This window comes from Oncorhynchus tshawytscha, unplaced genomic scaffold, assembly GCF_018296145.1.
Source record: "Oncorhynchus tshawytscha isolate Ot180627B unplaced genomic scaffold, Otsh_v2.0 Un_scaffold_88_pilon_pilon, whole genome shotgun sequence".
In the NCBI taxonomy this organism is placed as follows: Eukaryota; Metazoa; Chordata; class Actinopteri; order Salmoniformes; family Salmonidae; genus Oncorhynchus; species Oncorhynchus tshawytscha.
This window is the reverse complement of record NW_024609646.1, coordinates 244,388-260,000: the sequence shown is the minus strand read 5'-3', so window position 1 is coordinate 260,000 and position 15,613 is coordinate 244,388. Positions and strand designations below refer to the sequence as shown.

General features: G+C 43.5%; 1 protein-coding gene across 1 annotated transcript in view; it reads left to right on the top strand.

Annotated features, from left to right (window-relative positions):
* Positions 1 to 15,613, top strand: part of ccdc12 (coiled-coil domain containing 12) — a 39,889-nt gene that overhangs the window by 9,530 nt on the left and 14,746 nt on the right. The window contains exons 2-6 of the mRNA XM_042316620.1: positions 1,059 to 1,135; positions 6,880 to 6,959; positions 8,537 to 8,598; positions 8,733 to 8,767; positions 8,878 to 8,954. Of these exons, the coding sequence (XP_042172554.1) occupies positions 1,059 to 1,135; positions 6,880 to 6,959; positions 8,537 to 8,598; positions 8,733 to 8,767; positions 8,878 to 8,954 (331 nt within the window). The remainder of the gene's footprint in view (positions 1 to 1,058; positions 1,136 to 6,879; positions 6,960 to 8,536; positions 8,599 to 8,732; positions 8,768 to 8,877; positions 8,955 to 15,613) is intronic.

Sequence of the window (15,613 nt, the reverse complement as noted above, 5' to 3'; positions counted from 1 at the left end):
TATTTCAGATCAATTTGATATTTTATTGGACAAAAATGTACTTTTATTTCAAAAACAAGGACATTTCTAAGTGACCCCAAACTTTTGAATCGTAGTGTATGTGTGTGATATATATATTTATATTTATATTAGGTCCATTATCTTTTCTACATACTTTATATCTGGTTTTAGTGATTTTAAGTTTACACTGAAAACATTTGACCATCCTAAAAAGGACATCATTATTTATTTAAATTATTTGGCAGTGGCGGCCATGATTTAGTAGCGGTGCTGCTAACGGCTCTGCTAAATGCACACTGTAACCCGGTGTTTGGCAGTGGCGGCCATGATTTAGTAGCGGTGCTGCTAACGGCTCTGCTAAATGGACACTGTAACCCGGTGTTTGGCAGTGGCGGCCATGATTTAGTAGCGGTGCTGCTAACGGCTCTGCTAAATGCACACTGTAACCCGGTGTTTGGCAGTGGCGGCCATGATTTAGTAGCGGTGCTGCTAACGGCTCTGCTAAATGCACACTGTAACCCAGTGTTTTGTCACCTCAGTAGCCCGGTGTTTGTCACCTCCAGTAGCCCGGTGTTTTGTCACCTCCAGTAGCCCGGTGTTTTGTCACCTCAGTAGCCCGGTGTTTTGTCACCTCAGTAGCCCGGTGTTTTGTCACCTCCAGTAGCCCGGTGTTTTGTCACCTCAGTAGCCCGGTGTTTTGTCACCTCCAGTAGCCCGGTGTTTTGTCACCTCCAGTAGCCCGGTGTTTTGTCACCTCCAGTAGCCCGGTGTTTTGTCACCTCCAGTAGCCCGGTGTTTTGTCACCTCCAGTAGCCCGGTGTTTTGTCACCTCCAGTAGCCCGGTGTTTTGTCACCTCCAGTAGCCCGGTGTTTTGTCACCTCCAGTAGCCCGGTGTTTTGTCACCTCAGTAGCCCGGTGTTTGTCACCTCCAGTAGCCCGGTGTTTTGTCACCTCCAGTAGCCCGGTGTTTTGTCACCTCAGTAGCCCGGTGTTTTGTCACCTCAGTAGCCCGGTGTTTTGTCACCTTTTTAATAGCCTGGTGTTTGTCACCTGACAGGTGAGAGATGGAGAGGACGGGGAACCAGACAGGAAGAGGGACCGGGCCGAGGAGGAAGCTGAAGAGGAGCGACACAGGTTAGTTTCTCCTGGGTCCTTTTCATTAGTATGGAAAACAAAAACAAGCATTTCATGTTGGACAAGTTCAGGTCGTCCTTCAGGTAGTCAGCCAGTTTTTGTTCCAGATGGGTGCCTATCGTGAATTAGACCAAGGTCTCCCAATGCACCTCATCCTCCCAGTCAGGTGTCCTGTGTTCAGTGTTTACTCTGGGTTGGAGTAGGTGTCCTGTGTTAAACAATAGCTGCACAAATATCCTGCAGCTGACTGGGCTCTGTGTTTCAGCTGCAGGAACAAGAGCAGCCATCTCTTCCTCCCTCCCACACGACAGACACTTTTTTTCCATTGTTTATGTTTAATGATAGTCCAGGCAGCACTGGGCTTGGCAGTGCACTCACAGGCTGGCCATTGCAAATCCCTCATCTGTGTTCCAAATGGCACACTATCCCCTATTTAGTGCACTGCTTTTGATAAGATCCCTATGGGTGCTGTGTGGGATGCAGCCTGGGTTTGTGTGTTTTGTTTTGTGGGTGAAACTCAGGAAGTACTTCTGAAGAGAGTGGAACAGTACCAGCTGTGGTATGGACGCTGGTTACAAACACTTTGCTACTTGGAACATGTTTTTTCCACCCCTCTGTTAGTCTTCTGAGACAATATCTTGTGACCAGCCATGTAGTTATTAAAATTGCATGGGAGCTCCGATTGCAGAACAGCGGTATCAAAGACCAAGATGGCTGTGATGCAGCAAACGTGGTTGTCCTCAGTCTTCCTGTTGCTTTCATGTAGCCTGATTGATTGTGAACCGTTCCGTTTTCTCCCATGTTCTGACAACTAGGGCCAGCCTGTAGGTTACTGCTCCCGTAGATCCATGGAAAGTACAGTGCATTCTGAAAGGATTCAGACCCCTTGACTTGTTCCACATTTTATTACATTACAGCCTTTTTCTTAAGGTTTAAATTTTTTTTTTTTACCAATTTATCAACATACAATACCCCATAATGACAAGGCAAAAACTGGTTTTTAGAAATGTTGGTAAGTTTATTAAAAAGAAAAAATTGAAATATCACGTTTTACATAAGTATTCAGACTCTTTACTCAGTACTTTGTTTAAGCACCTTTGGCAGCGATTACAGCCTCAAGTCTTCTTGGATATGATGCTACAAGCTTAACACACCTGTATTTGGGGAGTTTCTCCTATTCTTCTCTGCAGATCTTCTCAAGCTCTGTCAGGTTGGATGAGGAGCGTCGCTGCACAGCTATTTTCAGGTCTCTCCAGAGATGTTCGATCAGGTTCAAGTCTGGTCTCTGGCTGGGTGACTCAAGAACATTCAGAGACTTGTCCCCAAGCCACTCCTTTGTTGTCCTGTTGGAAGGTGAACCTTCGCCCCAGTCTGGGGTCCTGAGTGCTCTCCAGCAGGTTTTCATCAAGAATCTCTCTGTACTTTGCTCTGTTCATCTTTCCCTCGATCCTGACTAGTCTTCCAGTCCCTGCCGCTGAAAAACATCCCCACATCATGATACTGCCACCACCATGCTTCACCGTAGGGATGGTGCCAGGTTTCCTCCAGAAGTGACGCTTGGCATTCAGGCAATCTCGTTTCTCATGGTCTGAGAGTCCTTTAGGTGCCTTTTGGCAAACTCCAAGCGGGCTGTCATGTGCCTTTTACTAAGGAGTGGCTTCTGTCTGGCCACTCTACCATAAATACCTGATTGGTGGAGTGCTGCAGAGATGGTTGTCCTTCTGGAAGGTTCTCCCATCTTCACAGAGGAACTCTGGAGCTCTGTCAGAGTGACCATCGGGTTCTTGGTCACCTCCCTGACCAAGGCCCTTCTCCACTGATTGCTCAATTTGGCCGGGCGGCCAGCTCTATGAAGAGTCTTGGTGGTTCCAAACTTCTTCAATTTTTAAGAATGATGGAGGTCAGTGTGTTCTTGGGGACCTTCAATGCTGCAGAAATGTTTTTGTACCCTTCCCCAGATCTGTGCCTCGACACAATCCTGTCTCGGAGCTCTATGGACAATTCCATCGACCTCATGGCTTGGTTTTTGCTCTGACATGCACTGTCAACTGTGGGACCTTATATAGACAGGTGTGTTCCCTTCCATGTCCAATCAGTTGAATTTACCACAGGTGGACTCCAATCAAGTTGTAGAAACATCTGAAGGATGATCAATGGAAACAGGATGCACCTGAGATCCATTTAGAGTTTAACAGCAAAGGTTCTGAATACTTACATAAGGTATTTCTGTTTTTAATTCTTAATAAATTTGCTAACCTGTTTTCGCTTTCTCATTACGGGGAATTGTGTGTAGGTTGATGAGGGGAAAACAATTATTTAATCAATTTTAGAATAAGGCTGTAACGTAACACAATGTGGAAAATGTCAAGGGGTCTGAATACATTTTGAATGCACTGTAGCTCTGAGCTGACTGCTTTGAGCTGTGGTGGACCAGAGTATGTCAGCATTCCAGCCTGGATCCACACAAGTATTGACCTGCCTGTTGGTTGACTGCTAGCTCTGATAGATGCCTCACCCCCAACAGGCTCTCTGCTGTCTCCTCCAGCTAACCTAGCCTACATCTCAACACCCAGACCTATCCCCAACAGGCTCTCTGCTGTCTCCTCCAGCTAACCTAGCCTACATCTCAACACCCAGACCTATCCCTGTCTCCTCCAGCTAACCTAGCCTACATCTCAACACCCAGACCTATCCCCAACAGGCTCTCTGCTGTCTCCTGCAGCTAACCTAGCCTACATCTCAACACCCAGACCTATACCCAACAGGCTCTCTGCTGTCTCCAGCTAACCTAGCCTACATCTCAACACCCAGACCTATACCCAACAGGCTCTCTGCTGTCTCCAGCTAACCTAGCCTACATCTCAACACCCAGACCTATCCCCAACAGGCTCTCTGCTGTCTCCTCCAGCTAACCTAGCCTACATCTCAACACCCAGACCTATCCCTGTCTCCTCCAGCTAACCTAGCCTACATCTCAACACCCAGACCTATACCCAACAGGCTCTCTGCTGTCTCCAGCTAACCTAGCCTACATCTCAACACCCAGACCTATCCCCAACAGACTCTCTGCTGTCTCCTCCAGCTAACCTAGCCTACATCTCAACATCCAGACCTACCCCCAACAGGCTCTCTGCTGTCTCCTGCAGCTAACCTAGCCTACATCTCAACACCCAGACCTATACCCAACAGGCTCTCTGCTGTCTCCAGCTAACCTAGCCTACATCTCAACACCCAGACCTATCCCCAACAGGCTCTCTGCTGTTTCCAGCTAACCTAGCCTACATCTCAACACTCAGACCTATCCCCAACAGACTCTCTGCTGTCTCCTCCAGCTACCTTATAGCCTATATCTCAACTAGTGGTTAGAGCGATGGGCCAGTAACCGAAAGGTTGCCGGATCGAATCCCAGAGCTGACGAGGTTAAAATCTGTCGTTCTGCCCCTGAACAAGGCAGTTAACCCACTGTTCCCCGGGCGCCGAAGACGTGGATGTCGATTTAAGGCAGCCCCCTGCACCTCTCTGATTCAGAGGGGTTGGGTTAAATGCAGAAGACACATTTCAGTTGTACAACTGACTAGGTATCTCCCTTTCAACACTGATCCATGCTCCGATCACTGTTCACTCCCTCAGGAGGAAGCCCTATTCAAAGTCATGTTCTCAGGCTGTGTTCTCAATAGTGCACTATTCCCTATATAGTGCACTACTCTTGACCAGGGCCCTATATAGAGAATGGGGTGATTTGGGATGCATACATTGAAGGTTAGGTTTTCTCCTGTCTTTGGGCTCAAACCGTCTATCCTACACAGATGTCATCCAAGCTCGCTAAGAATTCCACCAAGAGGGCCCTTGATGATAGATGACAATCTATCGTAGCATGTGGGACACCAGCTCTCTCCTCAGCTGTTATCTGCTGTGCTGGAGACAGACCCATTGAGCAGATGGAGAATGGTAATGAGATGTGTTCAGCAGAATAAAGGGAGGCCTTATTCCCTGACTGGTCTAGTAACCTCCAGAGATGACAAACTGTAGCTGTGTTTGGTTTAGGCCTGTAGACTGCCTCCTCTCCTCAGCTGGTTCTGTAGTAGGACCTAATACATGTGGTTTAGGCCTGTAGACTGCCTCCTCTCCTCAGCTGGTTCTGTAGTAGGACCTAATACATGTGGTTTAGGCCTGTAGACTGTCTCCTCTCCTCAGCTGGTTCTGTAGTAGGACCTAATACATGTGGTTTAGGCCTGTAGACTGTCTCCTGTCCTCAGCTGGTTCTGTAGTAGGCCCTAATACATGTGGTTTAGGCCTGTAGACTGTCTCCTCTCCTCAGCTGTTATCTGCTGTGCTGGAGACAGACCCATTGAGCAGATGGAGAATGGTAATGAGATGTATTCAGCAGAATAAAGGGAGGCCTTATTCCCTGACTGGTCTAGTAACCTCCAGAGATGACAAACTGTAGCTGTGTTTGGTTTAGGCCTGTAGACTGTCTCCTCTCCTCAGGTCCCTCAGCTGGTTCCGTAGTAGGACCTAATACATGTGGTTTAGGCCTGTAGACTGTCTCCTCTCCTCAGGTCCCTCAGCTGGTTCCGTAGTAGGACCTAATACATGTGGTTTAGGCCTGTAGACTGTCTCCTCTCCTCAGGTCCCTCAGCTGGTTCCGTAGTAGGACCTAATACATGTGGTTTAGGCCTGTAGACTGTCTCCTCTCCTCAAGTCCCTCAGCTGGTTCCGTAGTAGGACCTAATACATGTGGTTTAGGCCTGTAGACTGTCTCCTCTCCTCAGGTCCCTCAGCTGGTTCCGTAGTAGGACCTAATACATGTGGTTTAGGCCTGTAGACTGTCTCCTCTCCTCAGGTCCCTCAGCTGGTTCCGTAGTAGGACCTAATACATGTGGTTTAGGCCTGTAGACTGTCTCCTCTCCTCAGGTCCCTCAGCTGGTTCCGTAGTAGGACCTAATACATGTGGTTTAGGCCTGTAGACTGTCTCCTCTCCTCAGCTGGTTCTGTAGTAGGCCCTAATACATGTGGTTTAGGCCTGTAGACTGTCTCCTCTCCTCAGGTCCCTCAGCTGGTTCCGTAGTAGGACCTAATACATGTGGTTTAGGCCTGTAGACTGTCTCCTCTCCTCAGGTCCCTCAGCTGGTTCCGTAGTAGGACCTAATACATGTGGTTTAGGCCTGTAGACTGTCTCCTCTCCTCAGGTCCCTCAGCTGGTTCCGTAGTAGGACCTAATACATGTGGTTTAGGCCTGTAGACTGTCTCCTCTCCTCAGCTGGTTCTGTAGTAGGCCCTAATACATGTGGTTTAGGCCTGTAGACTGTCTCCTCTCCTCAGCTGGTTCTGTAGTAGGCCCTAATACATGTGGTTTAGGCCTGTAGACTGTCTCCTCTCCTCAGGTCCCTCAGCTGGTTCCGTAGTAGGACCTAATACATGTGGTTTAGGCCTGTAGACTGTCTCCTCTCCTCAGGTCCCTCAGCTGGTTCCGTAGTAGGACCTAATACATGTGGTTTAGGCCTGTAGACTGTCTCCTCTCCTCAGCTGGTTCTGTAGTAGGCCCTAATACATGTGGTTTAGGCCTGTAGACTGTCTCCTCTCCTCAGGTCCCTCAGCTGGTTCTGCAGTAGGACCTAATACATGTGGCTACACTGCCACCACCTGGTGCTTTACCATACTCTCTCTCTCACACACCTGCTTATGGTATAGCTTATGGGTATAAAGCAATGCACAGCACTAAAGCCAGGTTTTGTGTTGAGTAGAGAGCTGAAGCTGAGGAACTACACCCCAGAGGATGAAGAGCTGAAGGAGAGACAGGTGCCCAAGGCCAAACCTGTTTCAGGTGAGACATCGGAAGTGATGAGGAGTTATCTCTAGAGAATAGCTTGGGGAAGGCACTGCTGTGGTGAAAATGTTGAGTACATACAGTACCAGTCAAAAGTTTGGACACACCTACTCATTTTTCTTTATTTGTACTATTTATAGTGAATACTACAAAACTTTAAAATAACACCTACGGAATCACATAGTAACCAAAAAAGTGTTAAACAAATGAAAATATATGTTATATTTGAGATTATTCGAAGTAGCCACCCTTTGCCTTGATGACAGCTTTGAACACTCTTGGCATTGAAGAGCCAGTTTCAATTAACAGGTGTGCCTTGTTAAGTTGAGGGTTTTCTTTCCTTCTTAGTGTGTTTGAGACATTCAGTTGTGTTTTGACAAGGTCGGGTGGTATACAGAAGATAGCCCTATTTGGTAAAAGACCAAGTCAATATTATGACAAGAACAACTCAAATAAGCAAAGAGAAATGACAATCAAGTGCTATGATGAAACTGGCTCTCATGAGGACCGCCACAGGAAAGGAAGACCCAGAGTTACCTCTGCTGCAGAAGATAAGTTCATTAGAGTTACCAGCCTCAGAAATTGCAGCCCAAATAAATGTTTCAGAGTTCAAGTAACAGATCCATCTTAACATGAACTGTTCAGAGGAGACTGTGTGAATCAGGCCTTCATGGTCGAATTGTTGTAAAGAAACCACTACTAAAGGACACCAATAATAAGAAGAGACTTGCTTGGGCCAAGAAACACAAGCAATGTACATTAGACTGGTGGAAATCTGTCCTTTGGTCTGATGAGTCCAAATTTGAGATTTTTGGTTTCAACCGCTGTGTTTTTGTGAGACACAGAGTAGGTGAACGGATGATCTCTGCATGTGTGGTTCCCACTGTGAAGCATGGAGGAGGTGGTGTGGGGATGCTTTGTTGGTGACACTGTCTGTGATTTATTTTGAATTCAAGGCACATTTAACCAGCATGGCTACAACAGCATTCTGCAGCGATACACCATCCCATCTGGTTTGGGCTTAGTGGGGAATATCATTTGTTTTTCGACAGGACAATGACCCAACACACCTCTAGGCTGTGTAAGGACTATTTGACCAAGAAGGAGAGTGATGTAGTGCTGCATCAGATGACCTGACCTCCACAATCACCCAACCTCATCCCTCCTTGAGATGGTTTGGGATGAGTTGGACCGCAGAGTGAAGGAAAAGCAGCCAACAAGTGCTCAGCATTTGTGGGAACTCCTTCAAGACTGTTGGAAAAGCATTCCTGGTGAAGATGGTTGAGAGAATGCCAAGAGTATGCAAAGCTGTCATCAAGGCAAAAGGTGGCTACTTTGAAGAACCTAACATTTTTAAAATATATTTAGATTTGTTTAACACTTTTTTTTGGTTACTACATGATTCCATATGTGTAATTTCATAGTTTTGATGTCTTCACTATTATTCTACAATGTATAAAATAGTAAAAAATAAAGAGAAACCCTTGAATGAGTCGGTGTGTCCAAACCTTTGACTGATGCTGTAACTACTACAGGATGCAGCTGTACATAAGACATGCTTTGTGTTGTTCCAGTGGAGGAGAAAGTGAAGGAGCAGCTAGATGCAGCGAAACCAGAGTCAGTCATTGAAGAAGTGGTAAGTAGGGATCTTTAAATAGGTCAGATATCCAAAGCCCTCTGTGATAAGTTAGTAGATGGCCTACTGTTTTGATTAGTGTTCATGTTAAGTTTCCACCGTTTTAAATACATGTGATCATATTTCCTCCGTAGGATTTGGCCAACCTAGCCCCCAGGAAGCCTGACTGGTAAGACATTTTCACTAAGACGTTATACTTCATAGTAGAACAAAGTCTAATTCTTGGTTAATTTCCGTATGCCTTGTTGTTGTGGTCTAATATCCTGTTTCTGATTGAAGGGATTTGAAACGAGACGTGGCGAAGAAGCTGGAGAAGCTGGAGAGGAGAACACAGAAGGCCATCGCTGAACTTATCCGTCAGTTTGTTATTGTATTAAATACAGTGGATGTTATGCTGGGACCAGATATGACTGGTCTGAACATGGAGTTAGGGACTGTATCAGACTATATATGACTGGTCTGAACATGGAGTCAGTGACTGTATCAGACTATATATGACTGGTCTGAACATGGAGTCAGTGACTGTATCAGACTATATATGACTGGTCTGACTGTATCAGACTATATATGACTGGTCTGAACATGGAGTTAGTGACTGTATCAGACTATATGACTGGTCTGAACATGGAGTTAGTGACTGTATCAGACTATATATGACTGGTCTGAACATGGAGTTAGGGACTGTATCAGACTATATATGACTGGTCTGAACATGGAGTTAGGGACTGTATCAGACTATATATGACTGGTCTGAACATGGAGTTAGTGACTGTATCAGACTATATATGACTGGTCTGACTGTATCAGACTATATATGACTGGTCTGAACATGGAGTTAGTGACTGTATCAGACTATATATGACTGGTCTGACTGTATCAGACTATATATGACTGGTCTGAACATGGAGTTAGTGACTGTATCAGACTATATATAACTGGTCTGAACATGGAGTCAGTGACTGTATCAGACTATATATGACTGGTCTGAACATGGAGTCAGTGACTGTATCAGACTATATATGACTGGTCTGAACATGGAGTTAGTGACTGTATCAGACTATATATGACTGGTCTGAACATGGAGTTAGTGACTGTATCAGACTATATATGACTGGTCTGAACATGGAGTTAGTGACTGTATCAGACTATATATGACTGGTCTGACTGTATCAGACTATATATGACTGGTCTGAACATGGAGTTAGTGACTGTATCAGACTATATGACTGGTCTGAACATGGAGTTAGTGACTGTATCAGACTATATATGACTGGTCTGAGCATGGAGTTAGTGACTGTATCAGACTATATATGACTGGTCTGACTGTATCAGACTATATATGACTGGTCTGAACATGGAGTTAGTGACTGTATCAGACTATATATGACTGGTCTGAACATGGAGTTAGTGACTGTATCAGACTATATATGACTGGTCTGAGCATGGAGTTAGTGACTGTATCAGACTATATATGACTGGTCTGACTGTATCAGACTATATATGACTGGTCTGAACATGGAGTTAGTGACTGTATCAGACTATATATGACTGGTCTGAACATGGAGTTAGTGACTGTATCAGACTATATATAACTGGTCTGAACATGGAGTTAGTGACTGTATCAGACTATATATGACTGGTCTGAACATGGAGTCAGTGACTGTATCAGACTATATATGACTGGTCTGAACATGGAGTTAGTGACTGTATCAGACTATATATGACTGGTCTGACTGTATCAGACTATATATGACTGGTCTGACTGTATCAGACTATATATGACTGGTCTGAACATGGAGTCAGTGACTGTATCAGACTATATATGACTGGTCTGACTGTATCAGATTATATATGACTGGTCTGAACATGGAGTCAGTGACTGTATCAGACTATATATGACTGGTCTGACTGTATCAGACTATATATGACTGGTCTGACTGTATCAGACTATATATGACTGGTCTGACTGTATCAGACTATATATGACTGGTCTGAACATGGAGTTAGTGACTGTATCAGACTATATATGACTGGTCTGAACATGGAGTCAGTGACTGTATCAGACTATATATGACTGGTCTGAACATGGAGTTAGTGACTGTATCAGACTATATATGACTGGTCTGAACATGGAGTTAGTGACTGTATCAGACTATATATGACTGGTCTGAACATGGAGTTAGTGACTGTATCAGACTATATATGACTGGTCTGACTGTATCAGACTATATATGACTGGTCTGAACATGGAGTTAGTGACTGTATCAGACTATATGACTGGTCTGAACATGGAGTTAGTGACTGTATCAGACTATATATGACTGGTCTGAGCATGGAGTTAGTGACTGTATCAGACTATATATGACTGGTCTGACTGTATCAGACTATATATGACTGGTCTGAACATGGAGTTAGTGACTGTATCAGACTATATATGACTGGTCTGACTGTATCAGACTATATATGACTGGTCTGAACATGGAGTTAGTGACTGTATCAGACTATATGACTGGTCTGAACATGGAGTTAGTGACTGTATCAGACTATATATGACTGGTCTGAGCATGGAGTTAGTGACTGTATCAGACTATATATGACTGGTCTGACTGTATCAGACTATATATGACTGGTCTGAACATGGAGTTAGTGACTGTATCAGACTATATATGACTGGTCTGAACATGGAGTTAGTGACTGTATCAGATTATATATGACTGGTCTGAACATGGAGTTAGTGACTGTATCAGACTATATATGACTGGTCTGAACATGGAGTTAGTGACTGTATCAGACTATATATGACTGGTCTGACTGTATCAGATTATATATGACTGGTCTGAACATGGAGTCAGTGACTGTATCAGACTATATATGACTGGTCTGAACATGGAGTCAGTGACTGTATCAGACTATATATGACTGGTCTGAACATGGAGTTAGTGACTGTATCAGACTATATATGACTGGTCTGACTGTATCAGACTATATATGACTGGTCTGAACATGGAGTTAGGGACTGTATCAGACTATATATGACTGGTCTGAACATGGAGTCAGTGACTGTATCAGACTATATATGACTGGTCTGACTGTATCAGACTATATATGACTGGTCTGACTGTATCAGACTATATATGACTGGTCTGAACATGGAGTCAGTGACTGTATCAGACTATATATGACTGGTCTGACTGTATCAGACTATATATGACTGGTCTGACTGTATCAGACTATATATGACTGGTCTGAACATGGAGTCAGTGACTGTATCAGACTATATATGACTGGTCTGAACATGGAGTTAGTGACTGTATCAGACTATATATGACTGGTCTGACTGTATCAGACTATATATGACTGGTCTGAACATGGAGTTAGTGACTGTATCAGACTATATATGACTGGTCTGACTGTATCAGACTATATATGACTGGTCTGAACATGGAGTTAGTGACTGTATCAGACTATATATGACTGGTCTGACTGTATCAGACTATATATGACTGGTCTGAACATGGAGTTAGTGACTGTATCAGACTATATATGACTGGTCTGACTGTATCAGACTAGATATGACTGGTCTGAACATGGAGTCAGTGACTGTATCAGACTATATATGACTGGTCTGACTGTATCAGACTATATATGACTGGTCTGAACATGGAGTCAGTGACTGTATCAGACTAGATATGACTGGTCTGAACATGGAGTCAGTGACTGTATCAGACTAAATATGACTGGTCTGAACATGGAGTCAGTGACTGTATCAGACTAAATATGACTGGTCTGAACATGGAGTTAGTGACTGTATCCGACTATATATGACTGGTCTGAACATGGAGTCAGTGACTGTATCAGACTATATATGACTGGTCTGAACATGGAGTCAGTGACTGTATCAGACTATATATGACTGGTCTGAACATGGAGTCAGTGACTGTATCAGACTATATATGACTGGTCTGAACATGGAGTTAGTGATTGTATCAGACTATATATGACTGGTCTGAACATGGAGTTAGTGACTGTATCAGACTATATATGACTGGTCTGACTGTATCAGACTATATATGACTGGTCTGAACATGGAGTCAGTGACTGTATCAGACTATATATGACTGGTCTGACTGTATCAGACTATATATGACTGGTCTGAACATGGAGTTAGTGACTGTATCAGACTATATATGACTGGTCTGAACATGGAGTTACTGACTGTATCAGACTATATATGACTGGTCTGAACATGGAGTTAGTGACTGTATCAGACTATATATGACTGGTCTGACTATCAGACTATATATGACTGGTCTGAACATGGAGTTAGTGACTGTATCAGACTATATATGACTGGTCTGAACATGGAGTTAGTGACTGTATCAGACTATATATGACTGGTCTGAACATGGAGTTAGTGACTGTATCAGACTATATATGACTGGTCTGAACATGGAGTTAGTCTGAACATGGAGTTAGTGACTGTATCAGACTATATATGACTGGTCTGAACATGGAGTTAGTGACTGTATCAGACTATATATGACTGGTCTGAACATGGAGTTAGTCTGAACATGGAGTTAGTGACTGTATCAGACTATATATGACTGGTCTGAACATGGAGTTAGTGACTGTATCAGACTATATATGACTGGTCTGACTGTATCAGACTATATATGACTGGTCTGAACATGGAGTTAGTGACTGTATCAGACTATATGACTGGTCTGAACATGGAGTTAGTGACTGTATCAGACTATATATGACTGGTCTGAACATGGAGTCAGTGACTGTATCAGACTATATATGACTGGTCTGAACATGGAGTCAGTGACTGTATCAGACTATATATGACTGGTCTGACTGTATCAGACTATATATGACTGGTCTGAACATGGAGTTAGTGACTGTATCAGACTATATGACTGGTCTGAACATGGAGTTAGTGACTGTATCAGACTATATATGACTGGTCTGAACATGGAGTTAGGGACTGTATCAGACTATATATGACTGGTCTGAACATGGAGTTAGGGACTGTATCAGACTATATATGACTGGTCTGAACATGGAGTTAGTGACTGTATCAGACTATATATGACTGGTCTGACTGTATCAGACTATATATGACTGGTCTGAACATGGAGTTAGTGACTGTATCAGACTATATATGACTGGTCTGACTGTATCAGACTATATATGACGGGTCTGAACATGGAGTTAGTGACTGTATCAGACTATATATAACTGGTCTGAACATGGAGTCAGTGACTGTATCAGACTATATATGACTGGTCTGAACATGGAGTCAGTGACTGTATCAGACTATATATGACTGGTCTGAACATGGAGTTAGTGACTGTATCAGACTATATATGACTGGTCTGAACATGGAGTTAGTGACTGTATCAGACTATATATGACTGGTCTGAACATGGAGTTAGTGACTGTATCAGACTATATATGACTGGTCTGACTGTATCAGACTATATATGACTGGTCTGAACATGGAGTTAGTGACTGTATCAGACTATATGACTGGTCTGAACATGGAGTTAGTGACTGTATCAGACTATATATGACTGGTCTGAACATGGAGTTAGTGACTGTATCAGACTATATATGACTGGTCTGACTGTATCAGACTATATATGACTGGTCTGAACATGGAGTTAGTGACTGTATCAGACTATATATGACTGGTCTGAACATGGAGTTAGTGACTGTATCAGACTATATATGACTGGTCTGAGCATGGAGTTAGTGACTGTATCAGACTATATATGACTGGTCTGACTGTATCAGACTATATATGACTGGTCTGAACATGGAGTTAGTGACTGTATCAGACTATATATGACTGGTCTGACTGTATCAGACTATATATGACTGGTCTGAACATGGAGTTAGTGACTGTATCAGACTATATATGACTGGTCTGACTGTATCAGACTATATATGACTGGTCTGAACATGGAGTTAGTGACTGTATCAGACTATATGACTGGTCTGAACATGGAGTTAGTGACTGTATCAGACTATATATGACTGGTCTGAGCATGGAGTTAGTGACTGTATCAGACTATATATGACTGGTCTGACTGTATCAGACTATATATGACTGGTCTGAACATGGAGTTAGTGACTGTATCAGACTATATATGACTGGTCTGAACATGGAGTTAGTGACTGTATCAGATTATATATGACTGGTCTGAACATGGAGTTAGTGACTGTATCAGACTATATATGACTGGTCTGAACATGGAGTTAGTGACTGTATCAGACTATATATGACTGGTCTGACTGTATCAGATTATATATGACTGGTCTGAACATGGAGTCAGTGACTGTATCAGACTATATATGACTGGTCTGAACATGGAGTCAGTGACTGTATCAGACTATATATGACTGGTCTGAACATGGAGTTAGTGACTGTATCAGACTATATATGACTGGTCTGACTGTATCAGACTATATATGACTGGTCTGAACATGGAGTCAGTGACTGTATCAGACTATATATGACTGGTCTGAACATGGAGTTAGTGACTGTATCAGACTATATATGACTGGTCTGACTGTATCAGACTATATATGACTGGTCTGAACATGGAGTTAGGGACTGTATCAGACTATATATGACTGGTCTGAACATGGAGTCAGTGACTGTATCAGACTATATATGACTGGTCTGACTGTATGGTATATGACTGGTCTGACTGTATCAGACTATATATGACTGGTCTGAACATGGAGTCAGTGACTGTATCAGACTATATATGACTGGTCTGACTGTATCAGACTATATATGACTGGTCTGACTGTATCAGACTATATATGACTGGTCTGAACATGGAGTCAGTGACTGTATCAGACTATATATGACTGGTCTGAACATGGAGTTAGTGACTGTATCAGACTATATATGACTGGTCTGACTGTATCAGACTATATATGACTGGTCTGAACATGGAGTTAGTGACTGTATCAGACTATATATGACTGGTCTGAC